Source organism: Phoca vitulina, unplaced genomic scaffold, assembly GCF_004348235.1.
Source record: "Phoca vitulina isolate PV1807 unplaced genomic scaffold, GSC_HSeal_1.0 scaffold4, whole genome shotgun sequence".
NCBI classification, from domain to species: Eukaryota; Metazoa; Chordata; class Mammalia; order Carnivora; family Phocidae; genus Phoca; species Phoca vitulina.
In genome coordinates this window covers 63,718,204-63,739,265 of record NW_022589707.1, presented here as the reverse complement: position 1 = coordinate 63,739,265, position 21,062 = coordinate 63,718,204, and the positions used below count along the sequence as shown (strand labels likewise).

The following is a 21,062-nucleotide window of genomic DNA, read 5'->3' as shown; positions in this document are numbered from 1 at the left end:
CCATAGAAGGACCAAAGCCAAGACTGCAGAGTAAGTTCCCAGTTGCTGAGAAAAACCTAGGAGTTTTCTCATTGTCCTCCAGACAGAAATGTGATGACCAGCTGACTACTATTAATGGCCACTTAAGTTTATGAAATTTAGGGTGAGGCTTAAAGCAAATAATACTAGGCCAACTGTAAGCCTTAAGCGGAACATCATCATTAAATACATAAAAATAATATTCCAAGAAAGAAAAGTATGATTTAATGCTGTATTGTTTACATATTAATTTGGGTCATGGTCACATACATACTTTTGGCATAAGCATTTTCAACTAAACTTGTCGATTCATGAGATCATTTTCTCCCTTATGCCTAGTTTTCCAAAGTCTTTGAATTATGAGACTCAAAAGGAGTGACAAAATCTAATTAATGAGAAAAAATGCTATAAAATATACTAAGATTCATTCAAAGAATTCCATATAAAGATTCAAATACTATTTGTCAGCACTGAAACTGCCTCTGTTATGTCTAATCAGACAAGAAGAGGGAGTGATTATATTTTCTGTGAAACTGGTTATTTTATAAAAATTCTGAGCCCAGTTTTTCCATAGTACATGATAAATGATTATTGAACGGAATTCAAATATTCTTCTTAAGAAGTCAGTCTTTAAAATCAATTTTGTGAACGCCTGGGTGGCTCAGTCGGTTAAGCGTCAGCCTTCAGCTCAGGTCATGATCCCAGGGTCCTGGGATCGAACCCCACATGGGGCTCCCTGCTCAGCAGGAAGCCTGCTACTCCCTCTCCCTCTGCTTGTGCTCTCTCTGTCTCTCTCTCTCAAATGAATAAATAGTATCTTTTTTAAAAAATTTAAAAATAAAAATAAAATCAACTTTGTTTTGGGCAACACTGTCAGGACCCTTCTCACTCCTGAGAGATTTTTCTGTATCCTTTTTTAATAAACTTCTGTCACTTTACTCACTCTCAAAAAAAAATAAATAAAAATAAATAAACCAACTTTGTTTTCACTTGCACACATATTGATTCTATTAGTAGATCTTAGATTGTTAATGCACTAATACTTGATTAAATGAAGCTAATATTTCTTACAAGGAGACCTAAGCACACTAGATTATTGAAGAAAGAAGATCAGGATACAATAGACATGTAACTGAAGTCAAGGGAAGAGTCTGGAACTCAGTAAGGGTGAAGAAAACTCACCAGGTCGACGGAAGGGGGAGATAAGGTAATGTAGGTATGAAGCAAAGTGTATACAGAAGGCAGATGTGTGAAATGACCTTGTTCGGAGAACTAGAAGGAAAGGCATTTTTTCCAGTACAAGTTTTTGTTTTAATAATAGTAAAAAAAATAATAGTTATTTCCTGAACACAGTTTACTTTATACAATCCTCTAGAATGCAGTTAGGAACTAGCATTCTCTCCAAGGGTGGGAGAAAAAAACTGTTACATTGCAAGTCACACAAGCTGCTTTGTTTTAATGGCTTTGTGCTTTATTTATTATAACAATGGACAATAAAGGTCATAAGAATATATTAGAGCCTCTGAGCTAAAAATAATGTTGATGCTGAAGGGAGGAGACAGGCCACTATTTAAAAAAAAAAAAAATTAGACATTATACTTAGTGATTAGGTTTTAAAGGAGTACCCTCTGTAAATGGCATTACCTCCACAGCTTGACCAGATTAGCCGTAAGTTAGTAAGTTCCTCCTGAAACTCCTGTTCTCCACCAAATTAACTGAGAATTCTCTGTAGCAACACCCTAATCAAACCATCTTCTATCAAGTGGGTTTAGAACTGAAGTGGGTCTGATCACTTCATTGCTGCTGTTGTTTCTCTTTGCTGTATGGAACTGAAAACCAGTGCTTCCCAGTCCAGCACTGCTGTTCTGTTGTTGAACAAACTTAAGTGTGTAGGCACCTTGGTATTCTTTGTGGCAAGACAGCCCCACTCCTGCACTGTTAGGCTCCATCAAAGGGCTGCTCCTAGTGCTCACCTCTTCCAGTTCATGTACTGAGCCACTTTCCAGGGGTCACTCAACCCAAATGCTTGTCTCCCTTCCCTCTCCAGGGTTGGGTCACTTTTCCTTTTAAACCTCAAAACTCAAGGAGTCTGATTTCTCACCTGCTTTTAACAGAAGTGCTAACTCCTTTCCCCACCCTTTTGAGAGTGTCTGCATGTAATCAGGGCCTTGACTGGATGGGCCACTTTCAGTGATTTCGAAGTAATTTTTGGACATCTCTTTCAGGAAAGAAAAGGTAGAGCTTTCCTGTGCACTTAAAGCTAGAAAACAAAACAAATTCAATTACTGACAAGGAGGGAGAAAGTAATTGTGCCTCTGGACCTCTCTCTAGTACCTAACTCTCTCCACTTGGAGTGCTGGGAAGGGTGTTGATTTATAAGATTTAGAATCGTTTAAAATCATGACATTCCTTAAGACTGCAGATCTCAAATCAAAATAGAATAAATTGAGTTTAAGATGAATATAAGATTGGCATGGGGATAGAGGGAGGGAGAATCTTGCCAGGTGGACAGTGGCCAAATCATGAAGGTATTTTTTGCTAAAACAATTTGATTTTATCTTGCAGTCAGGGGGGAGCATCTAAAAGATTTCAAGGAGATACGTATTTCTCAAAGATCACTGTAGGCAGTATAGTGGAAGCTGGGGGCATAAGGAGCTGGGGAGATGAGTTGGTTTATTAATTGTCAAAGCAGGAGGTGTGGAGGACCCTAGCTAAAGCAGTAAGAAGTAGAAATGGAGAGGAGACAGATAAGAAAAATGGTAGAAACTATGGAATGTAGCAGGTGAGGGAGAAAGGAGGGTATCCAAGATCATGCTCTTCCTGGATTGATTCTGAGTAGATGACCATATCATTTACCAGGACAGGGAATAGAGAAAGGGGCAGGTTTAGGGGAAATGGTAAGTTTAGTTTTAGACATGTCACAGTGGATTCATTTTTAGTTTATCTGAAATAATCATGGGTAAAAAAAAGATAGTGATATTTCAATATAATTTTCGTGTTTTTTACTATGATGAAGAGTATCTGGTCATTATGTTTGCAGCTGACCCATTTAAGAAATTATTGTCTAAAATTACCATTCTTTCTGTAACTCTCTTTGATGCAATAGTTTTTTTTTTAATATTTTATTTATTTATTTGACAGAGACACAGTGAGAGAGGGAACACAAGCAGGGGGAGTGGGAGAGGGAGAAGCAGGCTTCCCGCTGAGCAGAGAGCCCGATGCAGGGCTCGATCCCAGGACCCTGGGATCATGACCTGAGCCGAAGGCAGACGCATAACCGACTGAGCCACCTAGGCGCCCCGATGCAATAGTTATTTTAAACACACAATAATATATTGCTTTTTGTTAGCTTTAGTTCTTTTCTTCCCCAGTTTATTTGGACACAACTTCAGAGAAAAATCTCCTTTAAATCAGATTTCATAAATAGAACTTTTGGAATATAGCCCCTTATCATACTATAATCATGCTATTCAAAATGAAGCAGTTTAAAAACTTTGCCATATACCCTAATAGGAAAATAAATATATAGTTAAAATTGAGAGACAATCTGCAAAGAAAACTTTGGGGGGGGACGGGGTTCCCTCTGAAGTTATACACTAACTCATGTGTTTTGTGTTTGTGTCCCAAAGTTGTAGGAGTTAGTGAAGCTTATGAGGATGCTGCCAATTGTCTCTGGTTGTTAACTAACTCTAAGCCTTGTGCTAACTGTAAGTCTCCGATACAGAAGAATGAGGGATGCAATCACATGCAGTGTGCTAAGGTAAGAAGTTAAAGAGGATTTTGCATGCTTTGTAGTTAGAATCTTAATTTGACTTTAATCCAAAGAAGAAACAAGCATAAAACTGTTGCTGGGTTTCAGATGGATTCCAGGAGATTACATTCTATATTCTTTGTTGAATAACGTAAGTATTGCTTTATACTACTACCTTTTACACTCATAATGAATGTTAAAAATAGATTAAGGATTCAGTGGTATTTGGCCTGAAGGTGAGAAATGCCTGAATCGCTTCCCTGCTAATCTCTCCTAGTGAGGATCCTGAAATCTTACCTGCTGATCAACAAGCCCCTCCCCACCCCTGCCTAGTGAGGATCCTGAGAGAGTTTTGTCTGTATATAAAAAATAATATTAGGGGCGCCTGTGTGGCTCAGTCGGCTCAGGTCATGGCCCCAGGGTCCTGGGATCGAGCCCCATGTCAGACTCCCGCCTCGGCAGGGAGTCTGCTTCTCCCTCTGACCGTCACCCCGCTCATGCTCTCTCTCTCATTCTCTCTCTCTCAAATAAATAAATAAAATCTTTAAAAAATAATAATATTAAAAGATAAAGTGCTATTTTATATGAGATCTCTTACAAAACTGGCTTTTGAGCACACAGCTTAGATTCAAGGCCCAAGTCAGGCCCCAGGCAATTCCCCTAAGTCCACATCTAAGTTGGTGTCTATGTATAGGTGGCTATATAATAAAAGTACCCAAAGCAGTGGACAGACTTAGGTCTGCTGTGAAATCATCAGTTAAATAAATAATTCATTCATTACAGTATTGAAAATGCCAACAAAGATCTTCTTGACTGAAACATAATTAATATAAATAATTACTTTTGGAAGGCTACCCTCCTGGCTTAGTTGCATAGAAAGAAACTGCCATATTTAAAACAAATATTCTGGGGCACCTGGGTGGCTCAGTCGTTGGGTGTCTACCTTCGGCTCAGATCATGATCCCAGCGTCCTGGGATCGAGCCTCATATCGGGCTCCCTGCTCCGCGGGAAGCCTGCTTCTCCCTCTCCCATTCCCCCTGCTTATGTTCCTGCCCTCGCTATATCTCTCTCTCTGTCAAATAAGTAAGTAAAATCTTTAAAAAATAAATAAAACAAATATTCTGGAATTAGGTTAATAAATATTTTATTAATCCATGCCTACATTTATGAATACTTTTGTTTTAAAATTATATTCCAATTTTTTTCTTTTTCATTGGAAGTTCCATGTATATAAAAAATAATTATTTAAAATTGAAACAACAATGTAACTTTCAATTTACAATGTAAAAGAAACCCAAATAGTTAAGAATATTCCAATAACAAAAATCAATATCTTCTAAGTATTACTTGATTTTTAATGTTAAAGCTAATGATCATTATCATTATTACATTTAAAAAACAGCAGTTACCAGATCATTTTTATAAGCCTGTTATTACTATAAAATTAACATAAATGAATTCGCTTAGTGAGATAGTAATAACAACTTCCTAAGAGAGAAGAGGAAAAATGTAGTACAGTGTTCTGAGCAAAATGCTCAATGGTGCTTATTAGTTCAGCTGATCAGGCCAAAAATATTTTATTTGTGGTCTTATCTCTAACATCCATTATTAGTTTTTTCTTGGAAAATCTGATATAGACTATATAGATGTATAAAGAAACACAGGTTGACCATAAAAATCGGCCATTGGGCTACTAATAAAAAAGGCAAGATCCAGTTATCCAGTTACCTTTATTAACTTCAAAGCACCTACCAGTAGTAAGTAGTTGATAAATACGAATATTTTTATGAATTCATCAGGCTCATGATATAAGATAATTTATCTTAAACAGATTTTGCTTAAGCTTCTGTTGCATTTAAAAGAAACATTTACTTGCACACTATGGAAATGTAATAGTCTTATCTAATATACCATCTGAAGTATTTGCATTGAACGAAAGAAACTATCAAGTAATTCTTAGGTCATAGAAGAAAGACATCTAGAAAGTAATAACCTTGCTACAAAAAAATTTCATACTTTTAGAATTTTTTTTATATGTGAAGGTGGAACAACAGATCATATGTAATTGAATCCATGCTCTAACACAATGACTAAATCATGATATACTTTTATTACTGCCACAGTGTTGATTATGATTCAATACAGTTTTTACTTTCTGGAATCAAATTATTAAACATTTTAGAAGAATGACAAATTTGGCCTTATAAAAATAGTTTTATTTTTAAAAACTTTATTCATTTCCCTTTAGATAATTTTCAGGAACTATTTAAATTTTGCATTCTTACACATTTTAAATCACTTATAATAAGTAATTTTCTTCATCTGACTCTGTAAAACTGTATGCTGCAACTAAAAAATAAAAGTTACTAAAGTTCTGTATTCTTTTTCTTATCATAGAATATAAAATCTGGCTGTTTTGTAGAAAGTTCTGCCACTAATTTGAGACATCAGTAGAGATGTACTGAAGGGTAACTTGTATCAAACCAGGCACAAAGTTTGCTTATACCAAGCAATAAAAGAACTTGCATGCTCTCAGAACCTTGATATCTACAATTTATTGTATAAGTACCTGTTAGTGAAGGGCTAATGAGGACACAAATTTTAATTTAGTTCTATCTGTGACCTATCAGGTAGAGAAAAAATTAATAAAGATATAGAAGACTTAACATAATGACTAAGATATATCTGATTGCTATATATTCAGACTTTGTATCCTGAAAACATGGATTACACCATGTTTGCAAGTATCCGTGGAGCAATAGCAAAGAATTTGACCATTGATCATCAAAGAAAATCTCAGTAATACTTCAGAAAATAGAAATGGTAATAGCAACATTCTCTGATCATAATGGAATAAAATAGAAATTAATAATAAAGTTATAAAAGGCCTCTTCATATGGAAATACTACTTTATCAGACCCTGAGCACCTGTATCTAGAGCAATGCTCAGAAATGTGCATAGCCTCATTAAAACAATACAAAATAAGGAATGAGTTAAGGATATGACTCAAAAAATTAGAAAAACAGAATAAACTTGAAGAACACCAGGAGGAAGGATTTATTTTTTTTTTAAAGGTTTTATTTATTTGACAGAGCACAAACAGGGGGGGCAGCAGGCAGAGGGAGAGGGAGAAACAGGCTCCCCGCTGAGCAGGGAGCCCAACACGGGGCTCTATCCCAGGACTCTGAGATCACGACCTGAGCTGAAGGTAGCCGCTTAACCAATTGAGCCACCCAGGCACCCCAAGAATGGTTCACTATTTAAAAAGCTATTGCCAGGCGCCTGGGTGGCTCAGTCGTTAAGTGTCTGCCTTCGGCTCAGGTCATGATCCCAGGGTCCTGGGATCGAGCCCCGCATCGGGCTCCCTGCTCCGCGGGAAGCCTGCTTCTCCCTCTCCCACTCCCCCTGCTTGTGTTCCCTCTCTCGCTGTGTCTCTCTGTCAAATAAATAAATAAAATCTTTAAAAAAAAAAAAAAGCTATTGCTATACCTCATCTTATTAGTAGATCCAAAGAGAAGAATCATACATATGTTCTGTAGTTGCTAAAAAGGCATTTGACAAAAAATCAACAACCATTCTTTATTAAAACACTCAAAGATGGACTCTTCCTTAGTATGATAAAAGTAAATCTAGTTCAGTGCAAAAGTTAGCATGATAACTAGAGGTACTCTCACTAAAATCAAGAACAAGATAAGGATACTCTCAATCACAAATATTGTTAACATTGGACTAGATACCAGTCAGCATATTTAGACAATAGGAAGAAATTAAAGATGTAAAAATTAGAAATGAAGTAGTAAAATTATTTTTTTGCAGATAGCATGATTAAATGCCTAGAAAACCCACAAGAATCAGTTTAAAAACTAGTAACAACAAAATTCAATTAATTAGCAGAGTACAAAGTTAATATGCAGAAGGCAGTAGCCTTCATTTGCACCAAAAACATCCGGACAAAATATGTACTGAAAGAGAAGATCTCATTTATCTAGAAAAAAACTTAAATGTACAAAATTTTTATAAAGAAAATTTTAAGACCACTTTCTGTAGGACACAAAAGATGACAAACAAATGGAAAGGTAACAAAGTTGTTGGATAGAAAGTTTCCAATGAAAATACCAGCAGGTTTTGTTTCTGCATCTAGATAATTTAATTCAAAAGTTCACGTGGAAAAACAAAGCAAGAATAGCTAGGAAAACTCTGAAAAAGAACAGTGAGGAAGAACTAGCCTTGTCAAATAGCCTATTGTAAAGGCTCAGTAATTAAAACAGCATTGTGCTGGCACATGAATCTAGAGATTAATGAAATTATAATAAAAAGCCCAGAAAATAGAAATATGTGGGAATTTAATATATGGTAAAGGAGGATCTCCAGTAGGGGAGAAACATGGGCTGTTCAATAAATAGGATTGAGACAACTGGGCAGTTGTGTGGGAAAAAATAAAGTTGAATTCATACTGTATACCCATGAACAGCGCAAATATTTAAATGTTTAAAAAACAAAGAAACAAACATAAAAGTACCAGAAGAAAACAGATTTGAAATGGGGAGATCCCTCTGACCCAAAATCCATAAGCATTAAAAAAAAGATGTATTTTCATACTGTAATGTTCATATTTTTGGTATTATTGGCCAATTATGGTAATAAAATGAAATTTTCTTAAAAATAAGAAACAGATTTTATGGGGCACCTGGGTGGCTCAGTCGTTAAGCGTCTGCCTTCGGCTCAGGTCATGATCCCAGGGTCCTGGGATCGAACCCCGCATCGGGCTCCCTGCTCCGCGGGAAGCCTGCTTCTCCCTCTCCCACTCCCCCTGCTTGTGTTCCCTCTCTTGCTGTGTCTCTCTCTGTCATATAAATAAATAAAATCTTAAAAAAAAAAAAAGAAACAGATTTTATGTCAGTCTTTCTACTTGGAAACCTTTTAAACTTGTTTCTAGTTTCAAAAACAATTTATCAAAGTCATAAAAAAACTTCTGATGAAGACTGGTGAAGCTCTATGTACCAAAGTAAGATTACCATGCACTTGAAAAATGAAACATTGTCAGTATTTGTCTTTATTGTGGGAAAGAATATCCTATTGATATTTTTAAAGATTCCTTGATATTACTTCATAATATTATGATTTACGTTTTAATATATCCTTATAAGTGGTCATTTTAAACTACCCTCCACATCTTTCTATAGTACAAATAAGGTCTCCAGAGGAAACATGAAAAAGACGGCATGTCTTTAAGATTTGTTCCTGGTCACACAGGCAGAATTGCTTGATCTCTACAAAGTGGTTGACTAGAAATCAGAAAATAATTTGCATGTTAACACAGGGAATGTTTGCATATATGTTTTCTTTTGAAGTGCAAGTATGACTTTTGCTGGATTTGCCTAGAAGAATGGAAAAAGCATAGTTCTTCCACAGGAGGTTATTACAGATGTACTCGCTATGAAGTCATTCAGCATGTGGAGGAGCAATCCAAGGAAATGACTGTGGAGGTGAGAACTGTTTAAATTAAGGCCTCTGGCGAAACCACTTAATACCATTGGGAGTATTTTGCATTTCTTCATTTTCCTATCTTTGTCGTAATGAGGCATTAAATTGAATACACTTTATTTTTTTTCCTTCCCCCCCAGATTGAATACACTTTAGAGTAGCCTTTAATTTAAATAAAATAGGTCTATCAACTTGAGAGCTTTCTTTTTTTTAATTTTCCCTTTTTTATTTTGTTAAATATAAAGTCTTATATATCCCTGTCTCTATAATGACTTAAAAACAATTTTAACATAATATCAACAATACAGTATTCTGTTACAGCATATAATAAGTCTTCGTCCGCTTGGCTTCCATAACAAAATACCATAGACTGAGTGGCTTAAACAACAGAGATGTATTTCTCACAGTTCTGGGACCTAGGAAGTCCAAGATCAAGATTCTTGCCAGTTCAGCTTCTGGTGATGACTCTCTTGCTGGCTTGCAGCAGGCTGGCTGTCTTTGTGCTATATCCTCACATGGTAGAGAGCGAGAGCTCTGGTGTCTCTTCCTTTTCTTAAAAGAGCAATGATTCTACTGGGTTATGGCCCCACCCCAATGACTTTATTTAACCTTTATCACCTCATAGGCCCTTATCTTCAAATCCAGTCATTCACATTGGGGGTTAAGGCTTCAACGTGAACTTTGGGGAGATACAGTTCAGCCCATAGCAAAAGCAGTATAATAAAACATTGAAGATCTGATAAATGTAGGTCTTGAGGGGCATCTTTGCCTTATGCTCTGGGATCATAGATTCAGTAGTTTATCATAGAGAATACAAATGCAAGACTTTGTTCTGGTAGCCTTAAAAATATACTGTTGTGTTTTTTTTCCTCAAAATAATGAAATCTGTATGCACAGCTACCTATTAGTAATAAAAATTTTAAGTGACAAAAAGTCCCCAATTTTAATAGCTAGTACTTTATTTATAAAAGTCGTTTATGGACTTTTGTTTCCTAGGCTGAGAAAAAACACAAACGATTTCAGGAACTTGACAGATTTATGCACTATTACACAAGATTTAAAAACCATGAGCATAGCTATCAGGTATGTCCCAAATCATTTCAAATGCTCTGAATTATACTGTTGTGTATAAATAAAGAAAATTATATAAATTATTTATTTCTATTCCTTTAGTTAGAACAACGCCTTCTTAAAACAGCCAAAGAAAAGATGGAGCAATTGAGTAGAGCTCTCAAAGAAAGTAAGTTATAAGTGGTATGTGTGATAATTAATCTAAAATAGCCTTACATGCTTAAGTCACTTCATTGGTAGGAGGGTAAGGCCCTTCAAGGAATACATTATTATCTGCGTTGCTCATTCTGGTACTGCTTGGAGTTCTCAGAAGCCCAGAGTGCAGCTTAGCATTTGAGGCCTCTGTAATGAGATTTTCTACCCGGCTTAGCTCATAATGTTCCTCTTAATGCAGCCTATACTGTTAGCAGATAAACACACATCATGGTTTTGCTTACTCTCTGCCACCGCTGATGCTCTCCAGTGTCTGGAACAGTGCATGAGCCCTAAAAGGCATCCCTGACCTCGTCGAAAGAGCGAGATTCACATGTCACCCAGTTGTAGTGTGACTAAATTCCCAAAGATTCTTGAGAAAATTGAGCAGACTGCTTAATGGAATGGAAGTCAAATACAGTTTGGGGAGAAATCTTCTCACTGATAAATAAAGGACATTAGAGTCTGAAAGCAAAGACAGGAGATGGGGCTGACTTATGGATCCTAAAATGGAAATTCAGAAAGAACATTCCTAAAATGTATTGAGTATTGATTGCATCATTAAAATATAATATCTCACAATGACCACACAGAGTATAGGTTCTACCATGTTTGTTTTAAAAAGTCACATTTTAAAAATAATCATAGCTTATATATAAAAGGTTTTCAGCCTAAAAATGCAATTGTATTTGCTCCAGTTTGTAAAAGTAAGACCCTTTTCATGAGGGTAATTCCCTAATTAAGATAGTAAGCATAAATTAAATAAATTAGAGTAGGAGAAAAAGTATTCAATAGCAGCTGTGTCTCCTTGTTAATATTTAGTTTTTAGACTTTAGGAATGATGTAACTATATCGCCATTATCAAACTCTTGAAGTACTGTCCACGGTAAAAATGAAAAGGAAAAAACCCTCACCGGTTCTACAGTTCTTCAACGGGGATTTTTGTCTCTTACATCACTGGGTTGTCCCTAATGCTTAGAACAGTGCCTGACACATAGTAAACATTCGATAAATATCTGTAGATGTGAATTACTGCTTCTTTTCAATCTTCTGGAGGTTCGAGAGGGAGACCACATAATGAGATATAAAAAAGAAATGTTACAAGGATTGGAAAGGAAGAAACAAAACTTCACATACTTCTCACACATGTCATAGTGGGGGGTGGTGTTTGTTTTGTTTTGTTTCTCTTTTTTTACATCTTCTTAGTTCAGATCCCTCTGCTAGGGTAGATATTTGGGGATGGTCTGTACATCAGTGTGTGTATATACACATGTAATTTCTTTCCACAAGCCTGCAGAATAATCTTACTTTCAAAAGTACTTATGAATCTAGACTCTACTCCTTAGTTTCCCTTTATTTGCAGTTAAGGAGAAAGCTAGAATGTTATAATGATACTTGGAGAAGGAACGGTCTCAGATAGTAAGGCAGTTTCTTCTCCCCTCTTCCTCAGTCTTCCTCCCTTTCTTTCTCTTCTTGATATATTTACTAGCATTAGTTATCCAGTTGTTCCCCAGAATGTTGTATCTTTTTTCTTACAATGTTTTTGCAGAAGAATAATCATAATTTGGTGGGGTTTTTTTGGTTTTTTGGTTTTTGTTTTGTTTTTTGGCAAACAGCAGGGCATTTGTTTTAATTCTTTTTTTTTTTTTTTGTAAGTTTATTTTTTTTAGTAATCTCTATACCAAACATGGGGCTCAAACATATAACCCCAAGATCAAGAGTTGCATGCTTTTCTGACTGAGCCAGCCAGGAGCTCCCGTTTGTTTTAATTTTTAATCAGCAAAGTTTCACTAGAGATAACCTGAAAAATATAGTAAAGAAGAGTTGACCTAAAGCTAGATTTGTTTAACCAACAGGGTGAGAACAGAATCCAGAATCAGGGTATGCATTCATTCCTTAATGACTGCCATCAGTGCTCCTGGGCAACTGCAGTGTGTGCTTCATTTATAAATGCAGACAAGCCACGCATGAGTGTTTTGTGTAGGTGTTTAGTCTAGTTCATATAATTACTATCATACAGTTACTTCAAACAGTTTCTTCAGAGAGATCCTTTGTTGTTGTTTTTTAGGAAAACTCAGTCATTTAATTATAACAGCATATTTGAAAAACAATTTTTTTTCACTGTGCCTGATTTACTTTATAGCTGAAGGAGGCTGTCCAGATACCACTTTCATTGAAGATGCAGTTCATGTGCTCTTAAAAACTCGACGCATTCTCAAGTGTTCTTACCCATATGGATTTTTCTTAGAACCTAAAAGCACAAAGAAAGAAATTTTTGAACTCATGCAAGTAAGATATCTTTTTTAAAATTAAATTTAAATGCAACTTTTATAAAAAACAGATTTTGTCCTTTTTCAGCCACTTAGCTAAGTTTTATCTTATTTGGCTGTGACTAGAAAACAATTTTGTTTTTGTTTTTAGAATGGTTTTTAAGTAAAGGAAAAGTTACCAGTAATAAACTGAAATTTTTTTGTATTTAAATTTACCACTGCAGATCGGAGTGAGTTCTGAACTATGTAAACATTTCCTACCACATTTGTTTATTTGTTTTAAACTGGCTGATGTTGAAATCTGGCCTAATTCTTAATATGTAATTACAAATTTTATCTTCAAAGATGAAACAAACCACATTACATACTAGATGGGAAAGTTGCTGTTTACTAGTTTATTTTAAAAGTACAACTGAAAAAGTTACAGTATTTAAAAAACAAAAACACCTAAGCCAACTGACATCACTATAGCTGAACAACTTCATTGTACTTCTTTTTTTTTAATCCACCAAACTTTCTTCTCTTGCCACAATTTCCTAGTCACCCCTTTGAGCTGTCCTCTAGTAATTTATATCCTACATTTCTTTTTAAAAATGCTCAATATTAATTTTCTCCGTGAAGCCTTTCAGATCTAACCCCAGATCACAGGGATCTTGCCTTACCTCAAATTCCTTTAGCATTTACATATAGTTTACACTACGCAGTCATGTATTTGCATATACAATGCCTTGAAATTTACTTTTTTTTTTTCCACATAGGCAAATGATAAATTCCCTGTAGACATTTGGCATACTCACTATGTCTTTGTAATCTGTACCAACTACATTGTTATAAATGCCTTTCAAAAGAGTGCTATTTTCCAGAAATGTGCAAAATAGAAGTATATATTAAATAGGAAGTTATTTTATAATTTGGATTAATTTTTTACTTCAAAAGAGTTAGATTTAACTGAGAAACCAGATAGACGGGATTGCTGCTGACTAACCTCAGCCTATAATCCTTTTTTCTCTCTCTCTTTTCTTAACATAGACAGACCTAGAAATGGTCACTGAAGACCTTGCCCAAAAAGTCAATAGGCCTTACCTTCGCACACCCCGCCACAAGATCATCAAGGCAGCATGCCTTGTACAGCAGAAGAGACAAGAATTCCTGGCATCTGTGGCTCGGGGAGTTGCTCCTGCAGACTCACCAGAAGCTCCAAGGCGCAGGTAAAAAGGATGCATGCTATGGAAATCATCCTAGCTCCAGCCACAAATGCCACCAGGTTTATTTTCTTATCTAACTAGGGTTCATATTCCTGGAAGTTACTCATATCTAAAATACAGAGAGCTGATAAAAGCATGTTAACTTCTTTTTGGGGATTTTTCCCCCCCCAGTTATATTTCTATCTTTCTTATATTTTGTTTGTCTTTGTGTAGTTTCTTGGACTAAATTAGGCTAGGTTAATTTCACACTTCAGTGAACTCATAATTCAAAGTATTCTAATGCATCACTTCAAATATGTAATATATGTAGTGATCTGATAGTCATAAACATCTTACAATGTCGAATTTGGAAGCCTTGCCAACTTATTATGGTCTTATTTATATTTTTATATAAGAGGTTATGAAGAAATTAGAAATCTGATATTAATAAAGTTATTTAAGTGATTCATATTCATCCATTAAAGAGCAGTTGAGTTTTAGTTGTTTCTTTCAGATACTTATACTACTGCCATTATAAATTGAAGCCTATTTTCTTATTCATAATAATTATAAGCATTAGAAATTCCTTTGACCCTATTTTCATTACATAAACATTTATAAAATAAAAATAGAAGGAATCATAAAATATTCTGATATGGCATGATGAATTTTATTTTTCTACCATTTTACACGAACATAAAGCAATTTAGAATTTTTTTTTTTGTTATTTTCATTTTGTATCATTTTTTTTTTCTGGAATTTTTTTTTATTATGTTATGTTAATCACTATGCATTACATCGTTAGTTTTTGATGTAGTGTTCCATGATTTAAAGTATCATTTTAATTATATTCAGTAGTTGATCTACTTTGGTTAAGCAAGTTCCAAGCTGAGGACTTAAAAGTAATGTTCATTGGGCGAGGGTCTGATTGTACTTTGTAGTGCTGATAATAAATCAAATGGTATGTCTAATTTCTTTGTAGCTTTGCTGGTGGAACATGGGATTGGGAATATTTAGGATTTGCATCACCTGAGGTAATTGTTTTATTGGGGGAGATGGGGTTTGTTTTGTTTTTTAATTATATTTTTCCTTCATGAAATCCTGCTTGTATTTCCACCCTTATCTATTCTAAATCCTATTGAGATTGTCAGCAATGTTTTCTCTTTCATATATAATAAGAATGCCTCAGCAGAGTCTACATTTAGCTATTTGTGGTATTGGATTATCATCACATTTTTAATGCATCCCCCTTTTTATTATTTTTAATTATTGAGGAGTCAGAATTAAGGCCAACTTACAGCATATATTTTGGAACATCACTTCACATTGGTTAATGAGATACAAATTTTATTTATCAGAAATGTATTTTTTGTTGTAATATTATTTCAGTCTGAATCTATGAAAAACCTGCACAATCTGTTTTTTTAAAGTTATTACAACCACTTGATTGAATTGATTTATAATCAGTTTCTAAGGTGGAAACTTGACATTAATAATGTTTATGCAGAAAGAAATGCTTTGCTTAGTTGCTTTCTGTTTCTCTTTAAGATTTTCACCCTCTTCTTGGGTTTTTTGGCTGTTGTTATTGATAGATTTTAAAATACAGTCTAAAGTACTAACACTGCAAATAGCAGTTACCACAAATAAAAATAAGATAGAGTGAAAATCTTAATCACATTGCTATTTTCTGAGATTTAAATTGCCACTGTCACTGCTGAGTCTGATTTTAAATGGTTTTAGCAGTTCTATTTCTGTCTCTCCTTCCTTACTCTTTAAAACAATAGTATATATCTAATGTTTATGTTATAATAACCTTTTAACTTAGGTCTTGGAAGGGAGCAGGACAAACAATGAAACCTTTGTTTATCATTTACAGCCCATTTGGTATCTGAATGAAATCGCTTATGATCCAGAAATGACTGTGGCTTATTTAAATCAGATACTTTCTCTTTTCAGCTGCTGAGGATACTTGCAATCACCTTGTGGCCTTTTGTATTGGTAGATATAGCCAAGAAAACATTGACTTGAGAAAACAATTTGTGCTTTGGAAAATTTTAAATTCACTTAAATTGCAAAAAGAATTCAATATATTAATGAAATGTATGTTGTAAAACAAATTATGAACCTTTTCTTTACCTGATCCTATGCTTATTATTCTGTTACAATTACAGCTTTGAGGATAATATGGAAAATTTCCACCTAAAAGCATAAATAAGCTTCAATTATCAACAAAAGAGTACTAAAGATTTCAGTACTTCAAGGTAGAAACACAATTTAGCTTTATTTGAGCAAAAATAAAACCTTTAACCACTGTACTCAGAGTCATGTATGCATCATCTTGCAGCTTCTAGCTCCGACAGTAACTTTAGGAATCCTAAATATTTGTCCTTGAATATTGAAGGCCTGCTAATGTGACTGACACAGATTCTTTTTTTTTTTTTTTTAAAGATTTTTTATTTATTTATTTGAGAGAGAGAGAATGAGAGAGAGCAAGCACATGAGAGGGGGGAGGGTCAGAGGGAGAAGCAGACTCCCTGCCGAGCAGGGAGCCCGATGCGGGACTCGATCCAGGGACTCCAGGATCATGACCTGAGCCGAAGGCAGTCGCTTAACCAACTGAGCCACCCAGGCGCCCTGACACAGATTCATTTTATAAAAAGAAAAAAAAGAGAGAAGCTTGCCACCTCACATGTGAATATTTATAAATAAAATTATTGAACTATTGTTCTCCAGAGATTGAGAATTGTGAAAGTATAAGTGACTTTTCCTTCTTAAATTTATTTTATGTGTTAATAAGTTTTATAAGAATTATTTAACTACTTTTGTTTTTCTCTTCTCTGAAGTCTTTGGCACACTGAAACACCAAGCTTTTATGTAAATCTTATTGCAAGTCTAAAGAATTAACATATAGTGTGAAACTAAAATTCTGCATGTGTGTGACTATCAAGTAACTGCCAAAATAATATCTTGAAAAATTAGCTCTTCGCTTTCATATATACTCTGAAAAAAAGTAATGTTACCGAACTCCAGTAGACTTTTAGGTTGAATTTATATTTTTTCAGTAAATTCCATCTTATTCTTTTTTTAATTAAATTGAATGAGTTAGTGACAATCGTAAATATTTTGTACCACTTTAAAGGCAGTGGAGCCCAGAGGAAAGAGCATAGTGTTAAAGTCTGAGGGACACCTGAATTCAAGGTCCAGCTTTGTAACTTATTAGACTTTAGGCTATATTCTTCCTTAAATTTCTCCTCTTTAAAATGTGGATGGTGCTATCTACCTCGTGGAAGTTCTGGAAGGATTAAAGCGTCCCTTTAAGTCACTGACAGATTTGGTGCTCACCAAAAATCTCCTGGCAGCTTTTTCCCCTATAAATCTCAAAATTTCTCAATCTTCTCGGTAACCTTAATACTCTCGAACCATTTGGAGTATACCAACTAAAGCCTTTTCATGTGTTTCCTTAAAAATCTAGGAATTTGGGGGCACCTGGGTGGTGTAGTCAGGTGGGTGTCCCACTCTTGGTTTCGGCTCAGGTCATCATCTCAGGGTTGTGGGGCCCTGCACGCAGTGGGGAGTCTGCTTGGGACTCTCTCTCCCTCTCCCTCTGCCCTCCCAATACATGCACTCCCCCCCCCAAAATAAATAAATAAATCTTTTTTTAAAATCTAGGAATTCTTAGGAATTTTCTGATAAGTTTAATTTTATGAGATCAGTTTTTTAAGCCTGTTGCATCGTGAGAGAATGCCATTGAGTTTTCTGTCAGAATAATTATAAATAAATCAAGTTTCTTTTATAGTTGTTTTTAAACCAAATTTTAATTTTCTTAAATTAGGAATGTGTATATTCTGTGGTCAGTAATAATTTGTTTAATTCAGAATAACTTCTGTACCATCATCAAGTGTACAAAGTAAACGAATTCTCCTTAAATATAAGCCTTGAGGGGCTGCTGGGTGGCTCAGTCAGTTAAGTGTCTGACTCTTGGTTTCCACTCAGGTCATGATCTTGGGGTCATGAGATTGAGCCCCGCTTCAGGCTCTGCACTCAACATGGAGTCTGCTTGAGATTCTCTCTCCCTTTCCCTCCCCCTTGGTCCCTCCCCTGCTCAGGTGCTCTCTCTCTTTCTAAAATAAATAAATAAAACCTTTAATTAAATAAATAAACAACAAACACTGAACTGAAATAAAATTTTCATGCCATCTTTGTCTAAAAAATGTGATGTTCCTTAGTGGTCCAGTGAACAATGATGACATGTGATAGTCATCCAGTTGGGATCATGGGCCTCCAGGAAAAGAGGAAATCATACTGCAGCTCAGCAGGAAAGTTTAAAGAACCTAAATAATCCCTCTGAGAACCTGTAGTATCTTTCTTGGCTTCTAACCTGGTAGGATGCCTCCCACTTCTTATTAGAGTCCAACTGCTTATTTACACAGATGGAGTTTAAATAAATTTAACTTGAATGGTATGATGTGAACATTTATTTGTGATGTAAAACTTCTCTTCGTTTATTGCGGTACTTTCCTAATATAAGCATATTGAATATCCTAGGGTAACCAGGATGATCATAAACCTGAGTATCTTTGCACTTACCACTGAAAGATTCTATAATGGTTCTCAAAATCAGCCTATTTATGCTGGTGTCATGCACACCAACTGGCCTCTCTTCTAGTCTTTTCTGTCTCTAAAACGTGGAAAAGTATGTTTGTACCCAAGTAATAGCAGGTAGTCACAGGTTCTGCCTCTGCCCAAATCTGTGTTCTTCCCATATGCTACACAGAAAACACTCCCCCCACCTGTGTTATAGATAATCCCACATATTAGCTAATATAGGAAGGAAGCCAAGTAACATCTTATTTTAAAGCTAACTTCACATTTTTCTTTTAACCTAATCATTTAACTTCTGAGTATGGTATGTGGTTGTCCCAAGGAATACAAAATCTAATAGTCTGACAAGTACTTGACAGTGTATGCTCTTCGTTTTCTTTTTTTTCTTTCTATTGCACATATCACAGTCACTTTTTAAAAACCAAACCTCCAAGAGCCTAGCTTATATTAGTAAAATCATTATGGTATTAGTTATAACATTATGTGACAAGACCCAAGCATATGAAATAAGGCTCAGTTACAACCAAGCATTGGAGCTTGCAAGTATTCCCAAGTTATCCAGGCAATCATAATGACTATTTAAAATTTTTCTTTTTCCATTTTACCTTTTCTGTTTCCTTGGCATGGCAAAACCTGAAGTTTCTTTTGCTGAAGCCAAGTGATTTTATAATATGTTTATAAAATCACACATTTTTTTCCTGGAAAAATGTGTATTATTTGTTTTATTTGCATTTAAAAAATTGCATGCTCTCCTGTATTTTATAACCTTTGGTTTATGCAGGAATATGCTGAATTTCAGTATCGGAGGAGGCACAGACAGCAACGCCGTCGAGGAGATGTGCACAGTCTGCTCAGTAACCCTCCAGACCCTGAGGAGCCAAGTGAAAGCACTTTAGGTAAGCTCTTGAGTTGGCTATGTTTTCGTCTCTTCATTCTCCTGAATTCATTCTAAAAACTGGCTAATCTAAATGTTTGTGAAATAGTTTGTAGTGCAGATATACAATCAATGTTCAGATGCTTCAAATGTCACAGGACACAGAAAACCAGGGAGATTAAGAACTTGGGCTGTGGAGTCAGCCAGACCTGGATTTGTGACCCCTTCTCTGCTGTGTGTCGGTGTGAAACTTCAGTCAAGTTCACTTAACCTCTCCAAGCTTTAGTCTCCTCATTCCAAAGAAGCAATAATAACAGTGACACTTTGTGGGCTCATTGTGAGCATTAAATGAGAGAATGCGTGTAAAACCCTTAAACACTGGTAGCACCTAGTGAGCACTCAGTAAATTGTAGCTCTTGATCACTGTTACTGTGTTCATGAAATATTTTTCCATATTTTAAACATATTTTAGAGGAAATATGTTCCTCTAAAACATTCTTTAAAAGAGAGAAGATTTCTGGTATTAGAGATAAATGATTTTAATTATCAACTTTTTAACTTAATGTTAAATTGTTAATGGAAAATCTTCAAACTATAATGTCAGCAGATCATCTTTAATAAATCAGGATCAGGGGCGCCTGGGTGGCTCAGTCATTAAGTGTCTGCCTTTGGCTCAGGTCATGATCCCAGGGTCCTGAGATCGAGCCCCGCATCGGGCTCCCTGCTCAGAGGGAAGCCTGCTTCTCCCTCTCCCATTCCCCCTGCTTGTGTTCCCTCTCTCACTCTCTCTCTCTCTCTCTCTGTCAAATAAATAAAAATCTTTAAAAAAAATAAATAAATCAGGACAGTGAGCCTAAAGATTTGTTCTTCGGGCTATTGTAATTTCAGAATTCTTTAGTTTTAAGAACTCTGAAAACTAATATATCTTTATTTGTTATTGCTTAAGGAAAAAAAGAGGAATGGGTGGTAGCACTTGCATTTATGAATAGAACTATATATAGTGCAAACAAAAATGTAAAGAACAATCATGTGTTTGAAGTAGTAGTATTAGATATATGTATGTATATATATAGAAATATACATACATATATATACATAAATATATATATAGAAATATATATATATTTTTTTTTTTTTTAATAAAGGAAGCCAGTTAGCACCCCCTTTTGGAGCCCAATGTGGGACTTGAACTCACAACCCTGAGATCAAGACCTGAGCTGAGATCAAAAGTCGGATGCCTAAATGACAGCCACCCAGGTGCCCCGGTATTAGATATATTTTGATGAGATAAATAGGAGGAGAAATCTCTGAAAGATTAAGTGAACACGGGTTTTCAAAAGCACTGAAAGAGAAATTGTTGGCCGAAAGAAAAAGATGGGTGAAGTCTTGTATGACTGACTTGTCTCTGGTTCCACTTGCATTGAAACAGACATCGCAGATAGTGGCAGTGGCCGCAGGCCTGGCGCCTCGGTGGTGAGCTCCGCGTCTATGAGCGTGCTGCACACCTCTTCCCTGCGCGACTACACCCCTGCCAGTCGCTCGGAAAACCAGGACTCTCTTCAGGTAGCCTTCCTGGGCAGCCTCGTCGCCCTGTTCATGCTCTTTCTCTGTTTA

The 21,062-nt window shown here is 35.6% G+C and overlaps 1 protein-coding gene across 5 annotated transcripts in view; it reads left to right on the top strand.

The window, feature by feature from the left end:
- ANKIB1 (ankyrin repeat and IBR domain containing 1) overlaps positions 1-21,062 on the top strand; it is a 232,895-nt gene that overhangs the window by 208,381 nt on the left and 3,452 nt on the right. For 4 of the 5 annotated variants that reach the window (XM_032402174.1, XM_032402175.1, XM_032402176.1 and 1 more), the window contains 9 exons: positions 3,648-3,778; positions 9,123-9,257; positions 10,252-10,338; positions 10,429-10,495; positions 12,662-12,807; positions 13,818-13,996; positions 14,955-15,006; positions 19,356-19,470; positions 20,878-21,011. In XM_032402174.1, coding sequence (XP_032258065.1) covers positions 3,648-3,778; positions 9,123-9,257; positions 10,252-10,338; positions 10,429-10,495; positions 12,662-12,807; positions 13,818-13,996; positions 14,955-15,006; positions 19,356-19,470; positions 20,878-21,011 — 1,046 coding nt within the window. The remainder of the gene's footprint in view (positions 1-3,647; positions 3,779-9,122; positions 9,258-10,251; positions 10,339-10,428; positions 10,496-12,661; positions 12,808-13,817; positions 13,997-14,954; positions 15,007-19,355; positions 19,471-20,877; positions 21,012-21,062) is intronic. The other variant, XM_032402177.1, reaches the window with a different exon arrangement.